The sequence below is a fragment of the Teleopsis dalmanni genome, chromosome 1 (genome assembly GCF_002237135.1).
Source record: "Teleopsis dalmanni isolate 2A chromosome 1, ASM223713v2, whole genome shotgun sequence".
NCBI lineage: Eukaryota > Metazoa > Arthropoda > Insecta > Diptera > Diopsidae > Teleopsis > Teleopsis dalmanni.
This window is the reverse complement of record NC_051846.1, coordinates 185,699,500-185,724,598: the sequence shown is the minus strand read 5'-3', so window position 1 is coordinate 185,724,598 and position 25,099 is coordinate 185,699,500. Positions and strand designations below refer to the sequence as shown.

The following is a 25,099-nucleotide window of genomic DNA, read 5'->3' as shown; positions in this document are numbered from 1 at the left end:
CTTAAAAACTTGTCGCTTGTGTAATCCTATATTTTTATATTAATAAAAAAATTAATATAAAAATATATTCTGGAACTGGAACTGTGTTCTAGAATCATTTTAACATTGCATTGAATCATATTTTAAATCAATTTACCTTATATTTTTGAAACATATCTCGATATTTTATACAATAAACATTCGTAAAATATTTTTTTCATTTTTTTTTTTAAACCATTTTGTGTGTTTCAAATTTAGGAAAATTATTTTAAAAACTCAATTAGGAAATTTTAGTATATAGTACTATATATATTGTATCCAACATGTTTAACGAAACAATGAAATGGATACTTGATTATTATGAGTGTCATATGCAATGTATTATGTCGATAATTGGTATTGTATGGAACATAAGTAACATTGTGGATCCGGAAAATTTTGGTAAGAAACCTACACTGGCATTGATATCCTGCGCATTCGTTTTTGGAATGGTATTGTTGTTAAGCAATCTTGCATGCGTATGGGCTAAGGAATACCGTGTATCAACTTGTGCTAATATATTGAGAATTTTTATTTATCCCTCTCAAATCGTGGGCATTACTTGCCTGAGCTACCTGTTTCTGTCAATTTATTATGCTTTATTCCTGGTTGGTGAAGTAGTGGACTCCATGTCATGGATGTATTTTTGGAAAACGACGAAGACACTCACAGAACAAGAACCAACATTAGTAGGCTATATGCTTATGGCAATTGTATTCTTAGGTGGAATATCTCAGATTAGTTACATTAGGTCATTTATTAAAGTAACTCATTTGTGGCTACTAATGAAGTTTAAGAGGCCCGCACCAGTTGATCTAGTATATCGCAGAGGACGATACTTTGATCCTGTAGAACTTAATTTACATGTGCAATCTTAAGGTAAATATTCAATTTGACAACCAAATAAATGGAAAATAAATAACTTATTTTAGTATATGGGCGAGTAATGAAAGAGGTCGACCTCCACCTTGACCTAGTGATATCTCAACACGTAAATAAACCTTAGCAAATATCTTCGATCTTTAGCTTGGAAATTTCCCGGTGTACCTAAATTTGATGCTCATAATTTCAACAAAACAATACCAAATATTTATATAGACTAAGATGAGTCGAATTCTTTCTAAAATTAACCTAATTTGGAACATTCACCTTTACCTGGACTTAAGACGTAAGGCTGGAATTATATTTATTTTTAAAGCAACTTTAGCATTTTTTTAAATAAAAGCGCATTTTTTCTAGTCTTTATCCATGCCAAAAAATTATTAGGACATCCTAATGTATTCTATTTATTAAGCTATAATATTTTTTGTAAATAAAATTTATTTCATTAATGAAATAAAATTTCTACTGTGCAATATTTTTAATAGTACGTGTAAAATATATTATAAAGGATAACTGGTTTCTAAATTCTTAAACTCAAATCTGTAGAAACTTTAGGTTTCAATCTACAGGTTTGAAATAAAATCCTTTTATTATAAAATCTACAACATTTACTGCACCAATTGATTGTATTGAATGAAGTTGATTAGTAATTATTTCGTTAAAATTCTGACTCTATCTGACTCAAAAATTTAAGGTAAGCAGGCCTATGAAAAGAAAGAACCTAAGGCCATGGATGCCTGTTAACGAAACTAGCGCAAAATTTTCAGATAAAACATCATCGCGAGAGTGACATTTAACATGAATTCTGTCTTCAAAGAAAAAAAGGACAATTGCAGTGTATATACTCAGAAAGAGTAGATATCAAAAAGTCTGTACTCTTTCCTAATTCGTCTAATATCTTCCAATGAAAAGTCTTCACAATTTACAATATTTAGATTGCTTTTTACAGAATACAAATATAAAATGGCAGTGCTATGTTATTCAAAATCTACAATTCAGGTCTTGATTTTACCCCTACTTAATGGAAAATATTTCTGTCCAATCTGAATCCCTAATCAGCTATGGAATCTGCTATGGAAAAAAAACTTGCAAAAATAGTGCTCACGCTACTTTATATGATGTATTATGCATCGAAAAATCTCGCAACATACCATATAAGGTTATTAGAATACTACATCCAGATCACCATCTGAAGCAAACATTACTAATTAACAATAATAAAGGAGACTTTTCTAGACTGACGGCAGTAATCACTACTTTCTTCGCTATAAGTAATCTGGTGGCCACAACGGGAGTTCAACACAATATTTACTGTCATTTCTGCAATCAGATGGAGATATTACAAATTATTTTACAATTTTTCTGTTCATTCCCTGCTCTATTGAGGTAAAGAACAGCTACCCTAGGTATGCGGTTCTTCAATAAACTTAAGTAACTAGCAGCAATTGAAATGGACAAGTACTGCCTTCATAAACAACCGAACGCTTCCGAGAATGTGGAAGCAAAACAGTAGGAAGGCGCTAATTGAAGTCATGGAGAGTCAAAAGTTTAACCTAGTTTGATTGACTGAAAAACTGTATAATGAATATAATAAATTTTTGTAGATACAACTAATAGGTAATCGTTAGACCTAATTAGGTCTCATCTAAAATTTCACTTGAAAAACTATTCAATTAATTTCACTAACTTAGAATCCAATCAGTAAATTCCAAAATTCAAAGCAATATTAAATCAATATTAATATGGTATATATTACAGTAATTATTTTTAATATTGGTAATATGACAAAATCTAATTAAATAAAAATATATGATATACTCTTATATTTTTAGAAAGCAATCAAAACTAATCAATTACCTATTCAAGTATTAAGTCGTTTTATTATATACAGCAAAGGCCATTACAAATCGCCTGACTGTCGTATATTCTTAAAACGGTAGCGAAATTTATAATATTCTTTCACCCATTTGACAATAGACGTCACTTGTTGTGGAATTACGCGTTTATCGGTATTTTCTGGCTACTTGTTTACTCGGCAATATCAGATTATAAATATAAAAAAAATACAAAATAAGAATTGATATTGCGATTATTGTTAGTCGCGTTGTCAATTGAAAATAATCCCATAAATTCGTGAAAAAATATATATAAATACATATTGTATATATCACATATTGCATTGGCGCCATGGATGAAATAATTCTAAAAATAAGTTTTCTTTTTGAAAGATATGAGTAATAGGAAAATTCAAAGAATTTACAGCTTAACAAGTCTATGGATTTGTATAAAAGAAGTGAAAATGATCAATAAGTTTTAAGAAAAAAATTATATAAATCAAGAAGTATAAGAACATTCCATACTTATATTATTTAGAATAAATCATAATTAGTAATACTCCAGAAAATTAAGACATTACGGTAAATTACTAATAATTATAAACCCCAATACTCAAGAAAATTTAGACATGCCTAATATGATTTGCAACTGTTACAATATTCTGCTTTTTACCACAACTTTTACCGTCGAGGTTTTCAGATCCAACAAGGATTCTTTAGAAGCTATAGGATGTACTATTTTGCATATACTGTCAAAGTTCTAGGTAAAGCAATGCGAATTACTGAAATAACCTTTTCAACACTTCCAAGCGTTCTTGAAATAAGATTAGTAAGACTATTGTGTTACTTATTACAGTAGTCATCGCAGTCTTTTCAGTCTCCTTTTTAGAAATTAATATTATTGTTATGATGATTGGTAAAAAAGACGATGCGACATAGCGAAGACCTTAAAACCTTGATCTATTCTAATGCTTATATTCTCCCGACTTTGTCCAGCCAGTTTCTTCAGTGGCTTTAAACTGAACTTTAGCAATATTTTGTTGCTTTATAACAAAGTGATATGGGTCGGATTCTGCAGAAACCCCCAGTCATCATAGAGTAAAAGTGCCCAGATGCACTAACCCGAAAAAGACTCAATATAACATTTATAGACATTTATCCAATTATCGTCGTTTGAAAACCTATATATACTATCTTCTTCCACCTAATCATTTTTCATGATTCTTTTCTCAGGGTCTATAGCAACAGACCCGAAGAAATTATATATGAAATAAAAAAATATAAAAAATTATATATATAAATTATTTATATATAATAAATTGTTCTTTTAAAGTACGTAATATATATGTATACAAACGGTATAGATTTTTTAAATATTATTTTCAATTTAGATTGTAGATACGTAATGTAAAGAATTTTAGAATAGTTTTTTGGATTACAAAAACAACTTAAGGGTTCTTCAAATAAAACAGTTTTTATTATCCTTTCTACAAAAATGGCAAAATTTTAAATTATTTTTCAAACACTACTATTCGTTAGCTAGAAATTGCACAAAGCCTGGCTCTGAGAAAACTTTTACATTAGGACGAATGACATCCTAGATTCAAGATTGATCCCATCAAAAAAATACATAAAGGATAGAGACCAGAAACTATTTGCGAAATCTGACAGACTTACCAACACTGCGTTATCAAATCTCAGAATGGTTACAGGCTCCTCGGGGAGGTATGCAGATCTGAGGTTAATTATTGCTTAGTCTGATGAAGTGATAAACAATAATCTAGTCAAGGCGCAAAGAGGGGTTTTGAAGAAACCTCGCAGTTAATAGAGAATAAAAATGCACTGACTCAACTAGCCTCAACATAATTAATTTAAATTATTTAAATTTTTTCCCTAACTATTAATATCGTCCAATAACGCCATTTTTTCAATAATCATTTTAAAATTAAGTTCAAAAAGAAATGAATTTCTTAAATGTGTGAAAATACATTCATTTCTTAAATGTCAATATAATTGTAAGCAAAATAATATTAAAAAGCTTTTATCGTGGTGGAAAATAAGTTCAATTTCGATAATGTACGAAATATGATTAAAAACGTTACTTAAAATCGATTAACATTATTGACACATTAAGTAATGTTTTGAAATTAAATTATGTATTTAGATACACTGTTTTTTCTAATAATTTTCTCAAAGTTAATAGATTTTGCTTTAATTCAATTATAAAAATTTACAGAAATATTTAACATAAAATTTGAAATTCAAAAAATTCAAAGGACTATCCATTTTCTAAAGTTTATGAAAACAAAACTATTGAATTAAAATAGATAAATAAAAAAATCATATTAACTATTTAAACTTTTTATTAAAATATAAAATAAAATTAATACTATTACTGAATATTAAATAAATATTGAGTAGCAATTATTACATTGAATAAAATACCAAATCTGTTTATATAAATATACATATATATATATAAATGCGCATTGGTTAAAAATACCTTCGTACTGTCAGTCACCCATGAAATCGTCTTAAAGGAAAACTTTAATAAAAAGTTATGAATAAATTAAATATATTAAATTATACATACTATGGTAAAAATCATCTATTTCGTTATAAAATTGTTCATCACTTAAACTATCCGTATATTCCAGGTAAGTATCTTGATTATCTACGGTACGAATATATATCGGATACAGTAAATTAAATTCATTGTAATTATTATTCGGCGAGAGTATTATGTTCAAGAGTTTTATAAAACTTTTCTTTATTTTTTCTTTAACTGGTTCAAAGTAGTACAATCCACCAAAAAATACCCAACAAATTAAAAGATATCCTACCAGTGTAGGATACTTTTGTATTGTAACAGCTGGAAATATTAATAAGTATCTCTCTCCACTACTTACTACGATCTCATAAGTACAGTGAAAACATAAAAGAGATAAAATAATTTCTGATAAGCAAAATCCTGCAAATATTTTTATTATAAAAATTATAAGTTGCCAACAAAGTGAGACATCTCTATAGTTTCTCCAATATTTACTAATACATATATCCAGAAAACCGCACCACATCATGTGAATTCCCAGAATAAATAATGTTGTATATGCAATTGGTAAATAATATGAACATTTATCCGGAGTAGTTTCGAAAATATGCCATATGATTCGCCAACATATGAGCAGATAGTCCATATACGATTTAGCAATCATATTTTTAAATTATGAATCATTAGAAATCATAGAAAGTATCAGAATCATTCGTAGGTAGGCAATCTTAAATATATACCATAAATTTGCTGTTTTATTTTTAATTGAAAGCAAACTGAACTAATTTCTTGAAGCAAATTAGAAAAAATTGTCTAAATTACTTTAACATTAGTTTCTATACCATCCAATCGTAGATAAATAGATTTAATTTTATTAAAAACAAGTCAACAATTCATATGAATCGTGAATAAAGTTGATAGAGATAGTACATTTACTCTACCACTTAGGGTTGCCTTATTTGGATAACACTGAGAAAACCTAGCAAAGTACACCACTTTTATTGTAACACCCCTTGGTGATACTTTCAATGAAAGGATCTCTATAAATATCAGGGTTTCTTACATACTAGAAAATATATCTTCACTCTTAAACACAAATCTATACTATAGTTTGAAATCTATACTATAAGTTCAACCTCAATAACGCCACAGAACCTCATGTTGTAGCAATTTTTTGTTTTGTTTTAATAATAAACAAATATATAACAATAATAATGTACTATACTTTACTATACTATACTATACTATAATAAATAATTTACTAAAAATTTATTTAATACATAAAAAATTCTAAAATAATCTTATAAAATTTGTTGCATATTTTAAGTAGTAAAGTAAATATTAAAGATGATGTACTAAAAACATGTACTAAAATTTTAGGCGTTCATTTTTAGAATATCAGAATTCTCAATCAAAATAAAATTTTAAGTTGCATTTATTAAAAATTAATGAATTTTATAATCATCTATATTCTGAAAATAAATTGTGTCTAAATGTAATACTAGTAAAACTTTTCTAAAAAGAGGACTTATAAGTGGCCCTGTAACGACATGTAACTTTATTACTCATACCAAATTAAGTGAAAATAATAGCAGAAGTCCTTTTTTTTTCATTCAATGCTTATCTAATCAAAATGAAACTTAGAAAGTCATAGATGTCGCTCTCCATCTGAAGAAAATTAATTCAAATCAAACTGGATATAAACTTGATTATATAGTACATCAATTATTACTGCAGAAGCTGCAACGGTGAGGAGCAGAAAGAAATCATGAAGCACTTCTTTGTTTTTCTCCAGAGTATTATAAAAAATGATTGATTTTACTGGAAATTGGTTCAATTAGGGTCACATAATTTTGGGTTCCACTGGGATTATTTGGTGTTACAATAATATTGCATACCCAAAGTGCGATTATTTTTGAATGAAAAAAAATATTCTCAAGTACGCATATATCAAATGTGTGTCTTGAGATAATAATGATAATGTGTAGTGGAACAAATGAGATACTATGTATTACATTAACTACATTATTATTACATTATATATTGCTTTAACAAGTGTTCGTAGTGGAGAAAATAAAACTTTCTCCACTAAAGTTCTCCTCTAAAGATTTTTAAGTTGTATTATAAAATCTTTCTTCTTATAATATTTAGGTTAGAATAAATCAATAATTTAGACTCTTTACTCTTCTTTCTCTTTACTTTTCTTTTGACATTTAAACTCAGTCTTTAAATAAAATGGCAAATTCAAGATCTATTGACTAGTCCAGTGTTTAAAAGATATAAGTAGATAGTACTTCAAAACTCTCTGGTATATCAGGGATTAAAATAGCCATGGAACTCACGAGGTACTTATCTAAAACAATTTCTTACAGCCGGTATTCAGTTCAAAAAACCAAATTTATCATAATCGTTCTTGAAAATGCAAGAGATCATTAAATTCACATCAAATTTTAAATAAATTGATGAAACCACACATCCTCAAGGAGTTTTAGTAAAAATTAGTAAAACTTGAGTAAATTTTCTTATAATTTTAATTTAAAGAATTACAAATCGCTAATAGGTGCAATACGTAACCTCACCAACGCAAATAAACAGATATTAAATTTTGACCTTAGGGGATAGCTTTTTTATTTATAAGACGAAATTTATAGAATTTCTTTTCTGAGTCTATCGTCGATATTTTATTATCAGAATTTAAATTCTTAGATAAAGATATAGACGACATCTAGGTCTTCGATGATAGATTGTAAAAACACTCACTTCAGCTTCTTTCTTTTAAATTTTCTTTTTACGATCTAATATAGATTTACTCAGTTAAAATCTCATAATACTAACATTCACATGATTAAGACCTTGTGTTCAGATTTGCTTGTTATATATACGTATTGAACAATAGAGCTAGTGAAAGAGGTGCAGTTCAGTGTTCAAATAAAAAAAATAAAATTAAAATGATAGATTTACAAATAAAAAATTAAACTAAAATGATTTATTTAATGCAGGTACATTGTACTTTATGTATTTTATATAAATGAAAATATAGTATTTAGATTTTAGTTGGAGCCGTAATATTGTGCATTATATGAGAACTGTTCAGTTTGATTCGCTTCCACTACAATAGAGATATAACGTTGACCAATTCCACCAGCAATAACGTATGCATTACCAGAGTCACTATCTTGTTGGCAAACAAGATCAACAAATGTGACAATACTACCAGTGCCGGATTCAGGATAAGTTAGTTGAATAGCAACATCTTTTTTGGCTGGATAGTTAAAGACATCAGAACCTTGTGCAACAAGACGATCACCTGTAATATATATGAAAAAAAAAACGTTATTACGATTGTAAAATAGAAAGTTAATTATTGTTGAACGTAATATTTAATATACATTTAAATTGTATTTTTAGAAACTATTGTAGAGAGGTTTCGCACAGTAGTGAATTATAATAACAAAATTTTTAATTATTTTTAATTAATTGAATTTTTAGTGACCATACGCGATTTCGAGTGCTGCCACATACCCATCATCAGTGGTCTTGGAGTACTTTCTTATATTTATTTATTCGTGAATAATTTTAATTAATTAAAATGAAATAAAAATATTGGTACAATTCACTACTGCTCGGAACTTCTCTTATAAATTTTATTTTATTTATATGCATAGCAGTTATATGTTTAATAACTAATCACATTGTTTTTGAAGTTGAATACTAATGCAATTTTATTATCAACTATGTGACAGAGTTGTAAACCGCATATAGATCGATAGATCGATTTGAACCATAAACTCAGTCAAAAAACAAGCTTATTTAGCCTACGTCTTTGATGCAGAATTTGCAGTTCAAAACCATTTTGATTCAGTCCAATTCATTTTAATTATTATATGAGCTACAATTACACTTAGCTACTCTCCAGGGTTTTTTTTTGCAACTAAAACATTAAATTACTATCATATATGGTATGTATGGTGGCATAAATTCACATCATGGGTTTTCTAATAACAAACCTTCATTAATTTTCAATGTTTTATAATGTAATTTAGTTGACCATAACGATTGACGTATTCTATCATTTATTTCTATCAATTTATTCTATCAATTTATTTCTATTTTTTATTTATTTAATAAAATGTCCTTTGAAAATAACTTTGCTTTTTTTAATTTAATCCTTTTTAAATTTAAAAAGGATTACTTTTAAAATGATTTTCTAGACACATATTCCATCTTTTCTATCACATATAACATATAACTCATCACATATAACTCAAATAAATACTTAAAGTCAAGAAATTATTTATTTCCCTTATTTAAAAAAAACTCGTTTGAATAATTTATTAGCAATTTTTCTATTTTAAATATTTTTGCTTGACTTAATAACCTTTCTAGAGATTAGTATATACTTTATTTCTCAATCATCTTCTCCCAACTAAAATTACTTAATATGAGTCTTACCTGCAACACGTCCACCCAAAGTGTATCGTACACTTTGGCTTCTGGTTCTGCCAGGTTCCTTGCTTAAACGTGTCAATTTTAAGCCTGGATGGTTTCTGGCGAAATCACGTATATCCTGTACAACGGTTATGTCACGTAACTTTGGCTGCGTTTCAAGGACTGATTTACCATCTACCACATTAATGGCCAACAAAGCAGCCAAGCAGATACAAGCAACACTTAATCGGAAATTCATTTTATTTATGGTATATCTTTTTTAAGGATTTAAAAAATTTCACAATTTCTTTAGAAAAATATTCGATACACTTAAACGAATGCTTCGTGGAAACTAAACCAGTGCTACACGTTTTAAGGCTTTTTATTTATGTCGAAGCGCAGAAAAAACAGCTTCAAACATTTTCTTATCAAGAAATCACAATTTCTACTTTGACAATGCGTATCAAAATATACAAAATATACAAAATAAAAAACATTCAAATCAAATATAAATAACAGAAGGAACCAACTGATAACGCTTTGATAAGGTGCTTGCTTAGCTTTTTTTTAATTGCATAAATTAAACCATTCAGATACTTTCGATTGTTTGCAATAATTTAACCGGAAAACTGTATTAACTCATTTACTGATATATAATATATATTATATTTAATTTATTTTTTTTTTTGTTTGATTAAAGAGTCTATTAGATTTACAGTCTGTGTGACACTCAGTCATCAGACAGTGTTTTTATATTAATATAAAACTTTTCATAGGGCAAAGTTAATTAACTTTGAATTACTGATAAGAGGTGATGACTCGTTATCACCAATAAATATTTTGACAATTTTATGCTCTTTTTAAAAATAGTTACTAATGCTTTTTTATATTATTTCTAATTTGTTTTGATATTTACACCTGTTGTTTTCTTCGGTATGGTATTTTCGTAAAATGATTTTTAAAAAAATCATTTTTCCCATTAATTTGATGGGGTTTTTGTGTGCCATTACCCAAGATACAACAACGGATATGAATGCTTATCATATACAATTACCAATAGATGCCCCCTTCTTGAATAATCAAGTTAATTTTATACAATAATAACTTTATGATTCATTTACAATATTTTATAACTTACCACTTAAACATTAAAGGTAATAATATATTACTAATTTATGGCGCGATTATATGCTATATGACTAACTATACTACGAATAGTAATTTAAGATATCAATGATTTTCATTGTTACATGCAACTTTATAAACTCTTCAAAATTCATTTCACCATAAATCGGTACAATTTATAACACTGAAAATATTGATCAATTGATCAATTGACTGCTTGCAGTTAATACGAGAAACTTAAAGAAAACAATTGTTAAAATTCTATATTCAAATCAAAAACATCGACTTAAAAGAAGGTGAAACACAATAATCCATCAAAACTCAACGAGACAACAGACACAAATAAAAAACGATAGAGTGAATTTCTTTAGCACTGTGAGTATCTAATAGCATAATCATACCACCTGCAACTTTAAGGACCTTATTTGATGAGCAGAATGAGATAGTCACGAAGTTCATGAGTTAATTAGGGCCTTCCCATCGTTTTGATACCATATCATCTGTCTCAACTACCTATTTGACTTGGTTAGATTCAACTTGTAGTTCGTTGGCTAGATAGAGCACTGATTCCGTCCTATAGTTTTGATAACATATCCATTCTCAACTGCCTCTTAAAATCGGTTAAATCCAGTCTATACAGTTTTGGAACCCATCATTGTCTATATGAATGGTTTTTCAGATTTATTGAAGAGGGGCTTACATAGGGTAAGTTCTCTGTTACTCAAAGAGCAAGAAATGCACAGAATAAATTAAAAAGAGTTTATTTTTTATACTGTACGCAACTGTGACACTAAATTTAAGTGATTACTAGTTTAATAAACTGTTCTCGAATAAACCAAAACCTCACTGGTTATAATTACTAAATGTTTTACTGATCTCACATGCAGTGTGACTTTTCCTTTTACAATTTGCTATTTGAAAGTATTTGCTAGTAATAAATAGTTTTATAGGCATATTAATTGTTGCAAAAACCGGTAGATTCTCTTTTTGCTAGTCTTTTTAATTGCCCTCATAATTCTAATTTTCCATAAGAGCCGAGACTCGCTCAAGACTTCTTTTATTTGGTTATACTAGATAAAAAGTTGTGATCACTGAAATCAAAGTCTGAATTGTAATCGATATATTCAAGAGAAATAAATATTATTTTTATATGCCTAACTTTCTCATTTCCCCCAATGTTCCGATCTTCCAGCACATAGACAAAAGCCATTCGCTCTATTGTTCTTCTGTTTGTTTCAGTACGCAAAGCACTTTTCGATAAAACAAAATATATGTTTTTATGTCTACTTTTTACGACAATTGAGATCTCTTCCCCCTGGAGCAGTTTAGACCAATTGGGGAGAAGTGCAGACATTTTAAAATTTAATTTTTCCAAATATATGTATATCAGCATTGAGGTTGTACTTTATTTAACTTTTTTCAATATATAAGTTTTTTTTTTAAATAACATATATTTAAAACCATATTGAATATAGCGTATCAGTACGCTATATTACTGAGCTTGACTGAAAAATTGATATAGAAATAGTGATTACTAATATAATACATATTTCCAAGTTCTATGAAGACTTGAATGGTGTATTAATGAAAAATATTCAACTTACTAGAAAATAAACCAAAACGTTAGACCAGCGATTCCCATATTTGATCCTCATCGTATGGTTTATTTTTGTTCAGCCTAGATATTTTTTCTTTATACAGTTTTATTACAGTTGGCTTGCAGTATCTTGCCCCAAATCTTTAAAAAGTTCAGTTCAACACTTTTAAGTGGTATTTTATATATATATTATATTATATTTATATTATATATTATATTATATTTATCATTTTAAGTAACTTTCTTAAAGTGATGATTTTACATATTATATTTTTCAAATAAACCTACTCTACAGTATAGAGAACAATAGGGAGTTAAGATTTCGGGGAAGCAAAGCTCTGCAACAATTGTTATGACAATTAGTCTTTTGAATATAGATCATAGTATTTTTCATAGATAGTTCCCAATATCAGATGATAACAGGAGCTACCGCCTCAGTGTTTTCATACTGACTCCGAAAAGAGTTGTACAATCACAGAATATGTTAATAAAAGTCTCCTTCCCTTCAAAACAGAATCTATTCTGCAGTAAGTAAGCAAAAAAATTTATCAGCAACAAATTTGACAGACTATCTTCAAACTTAAAACAAAATTCCTTCTTATAATCAGTAAAATAATAATTACAAATTTTAACAGTCGAAATATTTTATTAAAATATTTTATTTCAGACTTTTAACTCTAAAATAGTAAATTACAAATATAATTGCTTTAATATAAAAGTTTGATTTGCTTTCACTAAATGCTATTATAATTTAATTGAACAATAATGCTAAATTCATTTATTTTGAAATTATCATATTTATAAAAATAAATACTAAAAATTTTAATTATAAATATTGCAAATTGATTTTCATAGTCACAATTTTTTTGAAAAATTGTTTTAAATCAAATAAAAAATAAACTTTAAGTTGTAGTTTTTTTATCAAATAATTTGTCCACATAGTTCAAGAAAAATTTCTATACAAAAGCTATATAGTATAAAGCTAATATATAGAACTATTTGCTTTTTAATTTATAAAATTAAGGAATATTTTATTATTTTTTGATCCGTTGTAAATAAACAAGTGCAATGTAATTATATTAATAATATTATTAACCAACATATGTGTAGATTCCATTAATGACTACCGATTATAGTAGTCATCCTAGAAATAAGAAATAATAAAATCAAAAATCAGTGTTATTATTAGTAAAAAATATAATTAACGAATCGTACAACATACATTAGTTATAATTCTTGTTACAATTTTTTAAATAAATTTTCCTAAATAAAAATGGAAGTCTAAACATTATGGTTTCTATGAAATATTGGCAATGTTGAAGCACTTTAGTTATTTAAATCAAATATTTTTAAAAAATATATAAAATAAATAAAATTACTAAAACAATTAAATTAATTGTTTTGTAGAATTTGTCAATTTTGGACGTAATTGATTTTGTTCATACTTTTCATTTCTTCGAGATTTTATCTTGAAAATCATTTTACCACCAATTCCTACAAAAGATAATGCAGAACTAAAAACAAAAAAACAAAAACAGAACAAAAAAAAATAAAATTGAAAGTATAAAAAATAATATTAGTGTTTAGTTTTCTTTTGTCTTTCTCTTCATAAAAGTTTTTACTTAAAAAACCATCTCATGAAACCTCTCACACATTGTAGCTATATTCTTCAATAACAATCTAAAAGCATTAACAACCCATTAATCATCTTCCATACCCCATCTTGGTTTAATTTCTTTAAACACCCATTGTTGATATCCATCATTAACATCACAGTGCGCCAAAAATAATTGCTGTGTAGTTGGATGCAGTGCCATGCATTTCTTATGTACACGATGCAGCAAATGCTTGCTTTTTACATTATAATTCCATGGTCCATCCACAGTACCCAGTCGGCAAACTGCCAATTTAATACCCTGACGATCGGCTTCCACACAACGTTCGCCTACACCCATCTGTCCAGCAGCATTCAGACGTATAAGCTGATTATTACCACCACCATGACAATGTGATAGACCCATTATTGCTGGCGGTTGGTGACCCATTGAATCGAGACAATTATCTGTAGCAACAGAACGTAATTCACCCCACTGTAGATTAGCCGGTAATGCCGGAAATTTATCATAAACATCGTAAGCAACATTATCCATATACCATTGAAATGATTTGCAATTGAGACGTTTTTTCAGTTCTAATTGTTGGCTTATATCACCCATATCTAAATAACGTGCCAGTGGTTCACGAGTGTAAAAATATTCTTTGTGCGTCTCATCAAACCAGGTTTCAATTACTCGCTTATAATTAATTGTTATAAGTGGACCTTTTTTCTTTTGCGCCAACTTTCCAAAATTATAAGGCATAAAACCACGATAAACATGACCCACACGTGAACATGGCACCCATTCAATACTTCCACCGCATTGCCATATTTTAAAACTTAATTCGAAATTTTCGCCTCCCCAAACCAATAAACCAGAATCATAAGCACCAAGTTCTAAGAAATAATCACGATTTATTGCAAATAAACCGCCAGCATGCGTAGGACTACGATATGGCTCTGAATTATGTGTGCGTCGTCTCAATTCACGTTTAGGTACTTCGTTCTCTTTGTAAAGCATACCCCATTCAAAAATGCCTCTAAAGTGATTGTCACTGCCATAAACTGGACGATATTCAAAATTCTTATAATCAATTCCATCTATAATAGGAACAGTCATAACAGTGCGATCACGGTATATAGGAGCTAAAAGTGGTGGCAACCAATTTGTGTTCACTTCACAATGTGCATCAAGGAAGACAATGACTTCACCTAAAATATACAATATATACATATGTATTACAAATGGATACGTTTCAAAGTTTGTCAACTAACCTGTTGCTTCTGCAGCACCACGGGAACGTGTTCTTATCAAACCTTCACGTTCATTATTACGTATTAATTTGACAAGTCCATGGAAACTTTCGATATATTCATTTAATTTTTCCTTAAGATCTTTCTTATCCGAAAAATCATCAACTAAGATAATTTCATGTAACACATGTTTAGGTGAACGATCAATAACAGAGTGCACGGTACGCATAAGTACAGAGAATCCTTCATTATGGAAGACAATTATAATGCTGGTCTTTGGTAAATCATATGGATAATCCCAATGTTTACATTCATCTAAACGTGTATCACGTACTGAACGATGCATAGATATCTCATCAGAGCAAGCTATATTCATGCCATATTCCATTTCAGTCTCGTCAGCTAAATTCTTCTTATCGGCAGAAAGTATATGTGCATCGCCATTTTCACCTGGACCAATACGTTTTTTAACATTTTTCGGCTCGAAATTTCCAAGACCTTAAAATTCGAATAAAAACATTAATAGGTGAAAAAAAATCATGAAATTAACTAATTACTTAGAAATAAGAATATTAATATGAATGATTAAGTGGCACTGAAATTAAAATGGTTTCTTTAACATGTTAATTTAAATACCTTGGAATACTTTTAACTATATATTTTGTATTTTTTTAAAGAAGTGTAGAGCTTTAAATCGATAAATATATTTTTTGGCGATATAGATATGGTTTCAAAATATCAAAAATGAAAAAGAAATACCATTGGAACTCAAATTTTCCACAATTTTTTCGAATAATTAAAGCGTTATCTCACATATAGTGCATTTCTTGTTTGTTTTTAAGATTGAATTCCAATGCAGAACCTGTACCACTATAGACAGAAAAATAAATAGGTTATAATACCTCTATCCGAACTCTCTAGACTTTAACATTCCGATTTACTTTATGTTTAAACATGCCCAGCTTAAGTAAGTCACTAGACGATAGTTATCAGTAAGCAGTGAATTTATAAGAATGCAGCTAATGCTTCTATAGCTAATGGATCACTTTTGGGTCTTATTTGTTTCATGCAGCAGACACTGTTATTAACAAATTATTGGTATAAGAGCGAACCTGATAACTTTCTCGTATAAAACCCAGTAGAAGTTTAATATGTTACTGAAAATTTATATTATATAAAATAAACTATAAATCTTGATGGATGATCCAAACATTACCTAATAAAAACATGGTGCTAGTTGACAGATTAATTATCTGCTGTTTGTGTGCTGTTATATTAAGAAAAGTACATACTTATTGAAGACCCTATATATATAGTGTATTTAATATATAAAGACAATTACTTTGCAAATTCAATTCTAGTAGATAGATACACACTTAGTACCAAAAGACATATTGATACAGTTTGTATGCATTTTAAAATCAATAAAATAAATAGAATAAAATAAGAATAAGATTAAAAGTATAGTCGTGCATATTTAATAAAAAAAAAACTACTATCAAACTCATTTCAAATTTACAATAAATTATTTGTTTTGCAACAACTGCAAAATTGGCTATTTACTGAATCAATATTAACTCTAAAGCACTAAGTAAATATTTTACACAAAGACAGAATTTTTTAAAGGAAATTACACTTGTATACTAAAAATATACACATCATAATAAATAATTTAAAATAAAAATTAGACATCAATTTTACAAAATACAGGTTTTAATGTCACTTACACTATAACAATTAAGTAAAAAAATGTGCCGCAATGAGGGCCATTTTTCATACAAAATCCATACAAAATAAAGTTAGATCTGAGGTCAATTATTACTTAGTCTGATGAAGTGACAAACAATAATCTAGTCAAGACGTAAAGAGGGGTTTTGAAAATACCTCGAGTTAAGAAAGAGTAAAAGTGCTCAAGTGCACTGGCTCAAATAGCTTTAACATAAATATAATATAATGTTAGTCATGTACCAAATATATAAAGTGAGAGAGAAAGACCATAAACTTACAAAAACTTACAAAAATGTATATATAACGTTTTCAATGAACCCCACAACATACTTTTATTCCATACTTTTGTTATTGTTTAAAGAAAATGAAGAAAAGTAAAGAAACTGTTAGATGGCAATTTAACCTGATTCCAAATGAAGGAACACTTCAACAGAGAACGGAGGAAACTATATCGTAACTATACTCTACTACAACGACATTCTCTCACTAAAGAAGAGACTATATCCAAACGTATAGCTTCAATTGGTACCGACGGAATTCCTAGGAGCTCTAATGATACGGTTATTGCCGTATTATACCGATATGTGTGTTAAGATCAAACCGATTTTGTGACTTCACGGTAGGTAATTACATTAAATAACTCTGGACTTCCTTTTCTATCTGCTACCTACAATGACAATCTGATACGGTCTGACAAGTAGGTGTTCTGCAGATTAGCATATACCATTTCTTATTTAAAAAAGAATATAATACATATTATACACTGAAAAGTTGCAAAAGTTATATGAATTGTTTTCATGATATTTGTTTTCTCGAATAACAAAAAGTGTTATCTCGTTTACTCAGGTAATATTTTGTTTTGATTTCTATCTCAAAAACTATACAATCAATAAACAAGAGAAGTTGTTAACACAATCTTAAAAATGTTGAAGAAATATAAACAAAACAATTTAGTTAGCTGCCGGCAAGAGGCAGCACTCAGAAAGCCGGTAAGGTTACACTTATTTTGTAATATTTCGGCGTAACTAATGAGTCATACCAATCGGTATGGACTCAAAACGTGAGATGTTCCCGGCAAAAAATTGATAACTATTTTAATAAAAAATAATTAATTTCAGCAGAAACTGAAAAGTCAACAAGTCATTAAACTCACCAAACAGCAACTACTTTAGAAAAAAGCAATAAAAATTATTGATGCAAGTAATTAAATAATAATAGTGAGGAATAACTTGTGTATACGTGTGTGTATATATACGCTTACCTTCTACTATTCTAGGTCCTTCTTTGGGTCTTCCCTCTAATCTTTGATAATTTTGTCGTAAAGCCCCAAATTTGGCCTGGTAAACGCCTTGTACACGTTTGTGACTATCACTCCATGTGGCCAATAAATATAGAAGTGGCAAAATAACGAGACAGCACAGCGCTAAACGACAGAAGCGTCCGCTCCGAAAGCTAGTCAAACGTATTCCACCTGCCATGTTGCACAAAGTAGTGCAGTATTTTACTTAACAGCCTTCTTGTATTTAAATCAATCTTAAAAATTTATTATTCTTAATCTTCGAAGTTACAACTGATCTTCTTTTACTCTAATCTGTGTTAACAAAACTTGTCGACGTGTCTTGTGTCCAATAGATATGTTGGTGCGTTGTCGTTGTTGTTGTTATTAATACCAATTGCGGCTTTAGTCAAGTTAACAAACACTAACACAAACAAAACAAAAAAAAAGCAATAAACCTTAAGTTGTTACAATAATAATAAATATTAGTATTTTTGCATTGTGCTTTTTATACACTACACTTACCAATACTTTACATTATTAGTAACTATGTATAACTACTTAAAATTAATGTTATTAAATTTTATAAAAATATATACGGCAAGTCGTGTTTTTCTCTAATCTATTAACATTTTCATTTTGGCATGTCAACGAGAGATAATACAATAAAAACAGTTTTAGAGCGGTTATAGGGTTAACAACCCAAAAAAAAATAAAATAAATAAATAAATGTTATTGTGTGATAAGTCTGTGTTTATTATTTTCAATTGTTTTTACATTTTTGATAGATAATCATTATATTAATTTTTTACCCTAATGATATTTAATGATATTAATAGGCCATGATAATGATATTTAGGCCATGTGCGAGTTCGAGTATATTTATGGTAAATTGAAAGAAATGGTAAACTATGTCGGTATAGCAACGAGTGTTAGTATTTAGGCCGCGTGCGAGTTGAAGTAAATTGAGGGAAATAGTAAATTATGTCGGTATGTCAGAGAATGTTGGTATATACCACAATTTCGAGTAGGGTAAATGAGGTGTAACCATTGTGAAAATTTTGTAAGATGTTTAATAAATAAATTTAAAAACTTTTAACAAAATATAATAAATAAGTGCAATAAATAAAAAAAATAAATACATATTTACATAAGTGCAGTGCAAAATATCTCAAAGAAATTTCAATTTACTTTAACTCAGTTTACTCGTACTCGCACACGGTCTAAGTAATTTCAACTCAATTTTATACCGCAGCCGGTTGAATGGGTCGAACGCGCAAATTTACAGTAGAAATTACAATAATTTGTACTCTGTAAATAGGCTATTTGCATTTTTCACGAAAATAAGTAACAAAATAAAATAACATGTATTTTGGTTTAAAATTTGCTTTTCAGTGTGATTCGTCGCCATATGTTGTATGTGTTGCCTTTTAAGTAAATAATAAAAAGAATAATAAAATTTTAAAAAACATCTTTTACCCCATTAGCGTGAATTTTATGTGCCATTTACACTGTCCTCAAATGGCTCATTTTGGTCAATAATCATAAATGAGAAGCAAATGACTTATTTTTGCATACAAAATCTTAAGCGAAAATAATATGGCGTTTACATTGGCCGAAAATGGCTCATTTTGGTCAAAAATCGAAAATGAGTATCGAATGGCTCATTCTTGCATATAAAATTTCAAGCACAAAAATGAGCAATTTTCTCACATTCTGTATGACGTTCGAATGCATTCCACATACGTTCCAAATGCAAAGGAATCCATTGAACATACCCTAAATGAAAGCTCTTCATGGCATTTTGACAGTTTGAAAAAGCTGCTTTGACATATTTACAAAAAAAGATAAACAAATGTTTGGTGGTTGCATTTTCTTTAAAACGTTGCACCAATTTTTGGAACTTCTACTTCCCAAAAATAAATAAATCGGATCTAGAAACAAGTTTTCAGTTTATATTGTAAGGTTTGAAGGTATATTTAACCTTCCTGTAACATTTTTTTGGTACAGACCAAAAATTAAATCAACATGCAAGTTGAAAAATCAGCTGTTTGAAATGAGAAAAAATGAAATACAACGAATGTAAACACTTTCAAATGACTCATCCAAAATGAGCCATTTTCGGCCAATGTAAACGCCGTATAAGAACCATTAAAATGAGTTCCAAATGCAAATGAATTCATTGAACATACCCTAAATAAAAGTTTTTATGGCATTTTGACAATTTGAGAAGGCTATTTTTGATATATTTACTAACAGTAAACAAATATTTCCTTGAAAGCGATGCGCATCTTTTTGGAACTTCTACTTCCAAAAAATAAATTAATCGAAGCTAAAAATAAGTTTTCAGTTTGTAAGGTTTGAAGGTATATTTAACCTTCATACAACATTTTTTTATGCACAGGCCAAAAATCAAATCAACAGGCAAGTTGAAAAATCAGCTGCTTGAAATGAGAACAAATGAATTATATAAACACTTTTAAATGAATTATTTGAAATGAGCCAATTAAAGCCAATGTAAATGCCATATAAGCAACATTGTGCATTGAGCATTGTATAAGCATCGCAAAATTTGTTATGAAATTTGTGTGCTAACTTACAATTCACAGAAACCTCATAAATATTTTTAATTATTGATTGATGTTTTCAAATATGTTTTAAAATAGATTTCTATACCCTCTGAAGCATGGCATATGTTGAAAAAAACCAAATTAAGTGTAATGTATAAGAATAAGAATAATAAGAATATTATTCTATATAATATCTATATAATTTTATATAATCCTATTAATGCATATTAACACATATTCGCCTAACGTTCGATTAACCGAGCAGCAAATTTTACCACCTTTTATGGATTTTTTGTTTATATTAGAAAAACTTTAGAATTTATATGTCACATTACTTTGAATGTATGAAGCTTTAGTTTTACAAAAATATTTGTGACTTCACTCCACACCCCACACCCCAATACTAATTAAACTTTAAAGAAAACATTTTCACCAAAAATTCCAAAAAAAATCTTTGTGCGGATATAGGTTAATACATACATATTACATATTATCCTATTTAAAAAAAAATACCCGTTTGTGTGTTATTTTTCTTAAGTATAATTAATTGTTTTAGAGTTAAAATTCTTTTAAAAAGTTATAAATAATATATACTAATTCTGCATTTGGCTAAAATTTTTTATAGAAATAATTTTAATTTTTGTGTTAGTGCTAGAATTAGTTTATGAAGAAATCTACTTATACCTAATGTCTAAAAATTTATTTAAGTAATTCTGAATAGAAAAAAAATTTCATTCAAAATTGTCAGTACAAATATTAAAAATTTTTTTAATAAAAGTGAACATTTCTATCAAAATATTGCACATCAATTAAGATGTGAAATTTGATAAATACTGAATAAGCAATATTGAATATAAAAAAAACTATTGTGTTGACGTACTTTAGTTTCTGTTATGTTTCAATATTTGCGAACACTGCAAGCTGAGGGAAATTTTTGAATACGAAAGAAAACTTCCCAAACAAAATTTATAATTGGCATTCCACCACCTTATTTTTGTTGAAAGCAAGAGCGGGCGCGAAAGTCATGGATTCAAGTAAAAAGATTAGTATGCACAAGAAGAAGCGCTTGCCACACTCGAGTAGAGTTTGTGATGAAGTTGTGGAATATTATGAAAAGCATGCTGAAGATCGTGATATTATAAAATACATGCGCTTATCATCATGTTCTTCTGGTGCATCAATCGTTTCAAGTTCATCATCCACTAGTGGATTGGATGGTAAATCGCTAAATAAACTATTTGATAGCGAAGTGAAAAAATATCAAGCAGCAAAAAGTAGCAGCTTGCCAAACGTTGCTGTAAATAAGAAGGCCAAAGAACATATAATTTCAATTACTATGGAGTCAAGGAGCAGTAAAGCAGAGAAAGAGGTTTGTTAAATGCTTTATTTAAATTAACGACTTATTAAACCGATTTTTGTCATCACTATAATGTTAGAATGCTCGAGAAACTGATAATAATTTTAAGACTCCACAAAAAGAAACGAGATCAAAAGAAACCCAAACGCCAGAATCGGTAACAAAAAACAACAAAATATTGGAATGGGACTCACTCGGCGATGTAGGCTACATAAAATCTAAATCAACTAGTAATATAAGTTTGTTAGAACGTTCTATACTTAAGGATGTGTTACAAGAATTGTCAATTTCGGGGGAAAAACTAAACGCGAATAGTTCAGAAGGAAATTTGGCAAAACTAAATGAAAATGTGAAAAAAGATGCAAAGGTGAAGTCAAAATCTTATGAACAAAATTTAAACTCACCATTAGCTTCCAGCACTTTGCTTGGGGCGAACGCAAAGTCATTAAGTGGGGACGCGCAACGTAAAAGTAAAGATGTTAGTACATCAACGTCATATACTAATTTTTTGCAAAAATCAGTACAAACATCCTTAACACGAATGTCAAATCTAACAGCAAAAGAAGTACAAGTCAATATATCACCAGATTCTATGGGTACCACAACAACTCCATCTAGTATCGATTATCACACCACTCGTTCCTCAAATAAAAATGTAGAAGAAGAATCTACAGAACCCAAAAAAGACAGTTCAACAACAAAACTGACGGATTCAAATGTGACAGATGACAAAGAAGATGTATTGGGACGTGAAAAAGAGCGTTTAACAGCAAGATTAACGGAAGTAATTCAAATGAATGCTGGGAACAGTGAAAACAACAATGCAACTACGACCAATGCAAGTACGACCGATTCAATAAAATTTGAAGAAGTACGCAATACGTTACGACTTATACTTGATGATAATACAGAAGCTTCATCATCAAATACGTCAATCACCCGTTCTCCACAATTAGATTTAGGTGTAAAGTTGCTTTGTTCACTTATCGAGGCTAAAAGTTTAGATCGAAAACAAAAACGGAAACTTTTACGAGATATTGTAAACAAGATTATTGCCATGAGCTCAGAGGGTAGTTTTATGCAACCTTATCCAACTATAAGCTCCAGTTTGCCTCTTTCAGTGACTTCTTCCCAAGTTCCTATTGTAAAATCTGCACCAAAAGTCGTAAATTTACATGATAAAAACAAAAAGATTGCAGAAACAGACCTAAGTAATTCTACAGAAAAAATAAGAAAAAGCAGTGGAATAGGAGAAAAAGTCATTCATACGGAAGGTAAATACACAGTACATTATATTAAAGTATAAACTTTATTACCTATCATTATCATTATATATTTTAAGTTTATGAAGAACCTTCAAAACAATCTCTCCAAGATCAAGAACAAACGGAGTCATCAAGTAGAGAAACTCGTCCAAGTAAAGAAAACGAGAATCCAAAAGTTGTTCAATCTAATAAGCCTGTACTGGATAAAGCTGCCAAACGAAATAAAAAGATGATATCAGATTCAGATACAGTACCTGCCACCACAACTGCTTCGTCCAGAACATCGAAAGACATTATTACCCCGAAGCAAACTACTAATGTAAGTGACTCTAATACAATGGGGGAGTGGTTAAATCCCTTAACGCAATCGGAGATCGAATATGAAGAAAAGAAGCGTGCAAAAAAGTTAAAAAAGAAACCTAATGTTGAGTTAGATACGGAACGTAAAGTACAACTTAATTGGATTGATACTGAAATTGAAAGACTGGAATGTTTGAGACTTTTACTATTAAAACAGAACAGTTTATTTGAAGCTTCAGAAGCACAAGGAAAAACTAACAACACAGAATCAGCTACTACGTCTAAACCAAGCACTGAAAAATTTTATGACACTGTTTATAGTAGCGGTAGCAAATCAAGTTCGGAAATGGATAAATGTGATGGAGAGGAAAGCGAAGAAATTGATGTTATCTTAGAGGTATCAAATGAAGATGTACTTGATAAAAATACTAAAGTTAAATATAAACGTGATCGTGTACGTGAGACACAAATAGTTTACGATAAATCTACATCCGAACCTAACTATGGCATTAAAACGCAAGGCAAGCCACTTTATCGCACTGTCAAAGAGACTGTAACTACTCGCATGCAACAAAAACCTAATGCTCAAACTAAACGTTTAACAGGTAACTGATTATTATATTCTTTGAATTTAAAATTAAATGAAAAATCATGCTTTTTAGACACTTATAAAGCCCCACCTCAACGTTCTAAAATCCAAACTCCTTCAACTAGTAATGAAATGGAAACCGTTGACACGTATGGACAACAACGCAAACAAGAATTTTTGGATAAATATAATATAAAGAAAAAACATCATTATGAAAAGTTAGTCCAGCAACAACAAGAGCAAGAGATGCAGTTAAAGGATCAGAAGCGAAGGTTGCAACATCAAAAAAAGTATTTACAGCAGCAGCAACAACAACAACAACCAAATACTGTGACTAATGCGAAAGAACCGAATAACTATTATTCTGTGCCACATCGCGAAGAACAGAAATATTCGCAACATCCTCAGCGTACAGTACAAAGTAATAAAAGATCTTCGTCAGCTAAGCCTCAAAGAGTAATCGATGATGAGTCATTTCCAATACAAAATGAACCTAGTTCTAGCACATCTATTGGTTATCAACAGAATTCAGCAGCACTTCACTCATCATCGTCTGTTGTGATATCATCATCTGATTATTCTGTTCCCATGGGTTCAAACACTAATACATCTACTACAACAACCACTCATCAATATGATGCAGTGGGTCGTAATCAACAAGTTGCAACAATAGGCGTTCAAACCTCCAATTCGCTATTAGGCATAAACGGTGCACGTAGCATGCGTA

The 25,099-nt window shown here is 29.2% G+C and overlaps 5 protein-coding genes across 6 annotated transcripts in view; 2 read left to right on the top strand and 3 right to left on the bottom strand.

Moving 5' to 3' along the window:
- Positions 1 to 229: 229 nt before the first annotated feature.
- On the top strand, positions 230 to 1,312 carry LOC119672208. The gene is made up of 2 exons (XM_038083208.1): positions 230 to 897; positions 951 to 1,312. Exon 1 carries the CDS (start codon positions 303 to 305, stop codon positions 894 to 896), a length of 594 nt encoding a protein of 197 aa, XP_037939136.1. The 5' UTR covers positions 230 to 302; the 3' UTR covers position 897; positions 951 to 1,312.
- Positions 1,313 to 5,211: 3,899 nt separating this feature from the next.
- On the bottom strand, positions 5,212 to 6,032 carry LOC119672199. The gene is made up of 2 exons (XM_038083197.1): positions 5,329 to 6,032; positions 5,212 to 5,268 (listed from the first exon to the last, which is right to left on the bottom strand). Exons 1-2 carry the CDS (start codon positions 5,948 to 5,950, stop codon positions 5,249 to 5,251), a joined length of 642 nt encoding a protein of 213 aa, XP_037939125.1. The 5' UTR covers positions 5,951 to 6,032; the 3' UTR covers positions 5,212 to 5,248.
- Positions 6,033 to 8,257: 2,225 nt separating this feature from the next.
- Positions 8,258 to 10,079, bottom strand: LOC119672189. Its single transcript, XM_038083185.1, has 2 exons — positions 9,739 to 10,079; positions 8,258 to 8,593 (listed from the first exon to the last, which is right to left on the bottom strand). Exons 1-2 carry the CDS (start codon positions 9,971 to 9,973, stop codon positions 8,337 to 8,339), a joined length of 492 nt encoding a protein of 163 aa, XP_037939113.1. The 5' UTR covers positions 9,974 to 10,079; the 3' UTR covers positions 8,258 to 8,336.
- Positions 10,080 to 13,470: 3,391 nt separating this feature from the next.
- Positions 13,471 to 18,966, bottom strand: LOC119670711 (N-acetylgalactosaminyltransferase 7). 2 transcript variants are annotated; one of them, XM_038081095.1, is made up of 5 exons: positions 18,817 to 18,965; positions 18,277 to 18,715; positions 15,309 to 15,785; positions 14,154 to 15,245; positions 13,471 to 13,580 (listed from the first exon to the last, which is right to left on the bottom strand). In XM_038081095.1, the coding sequence occupies exons 2-5, from the start codon at positions 18,491 to 18,493 to the stop codon at positions 13,576 to 13,578; spliced, it is 1,791 nt and encodes a 596-aa protein (XP_037937023.1). In that variant the 5' UTR covers positions 18,494 to 18,715; positions 18,817 to 18,965; the 3' UTR covers positions 13,471 to 13,575. The 2 variants fall into 2 exon arrangements, with proteins under 2 accessions (XP_037937023.1, XP_037937022.1); XM_038081094.1 differs by lacking the exon at positions 13,471 to 13,580 and adding an exon at positions 13,624 to 13,930 and having other exon boundaries at positions 18,817 to 18,966.
- Positions 18,967 to 21,617: 2,651 nt separating this feature from the next.
- Positions 21,618 to 25,099, top strand: part of LOC119666889 (uncharacterized protein DDB_G0284459-like) — a 3,610-nt gene continuing 128 nt past the window's right edge. Inside the window, exons 1-4 of the mRNA XM_038076167.1 lie at positions 21,618 to 22,230; positions 22,298 to 23,492; positions 23,561 to 24,388; positions 24,446 to 25,096. Coding sequence (XP_037932095.1) covers positions 21,886 to 22,230; positions 22,298 to 23,492; positions 23,561 to 24,388; positions 24,446 to 25,096 — 3,019 coding nt within the window. The 5' untranslated portion in view covers positions 21,618 to 21,885. The remainder of the gene's footprint in view (positions 22,231 to 22,297; positions 23,493 to 23,560; positions 24,389 to 24,445; positions 25,097 to 25,099) is intronic.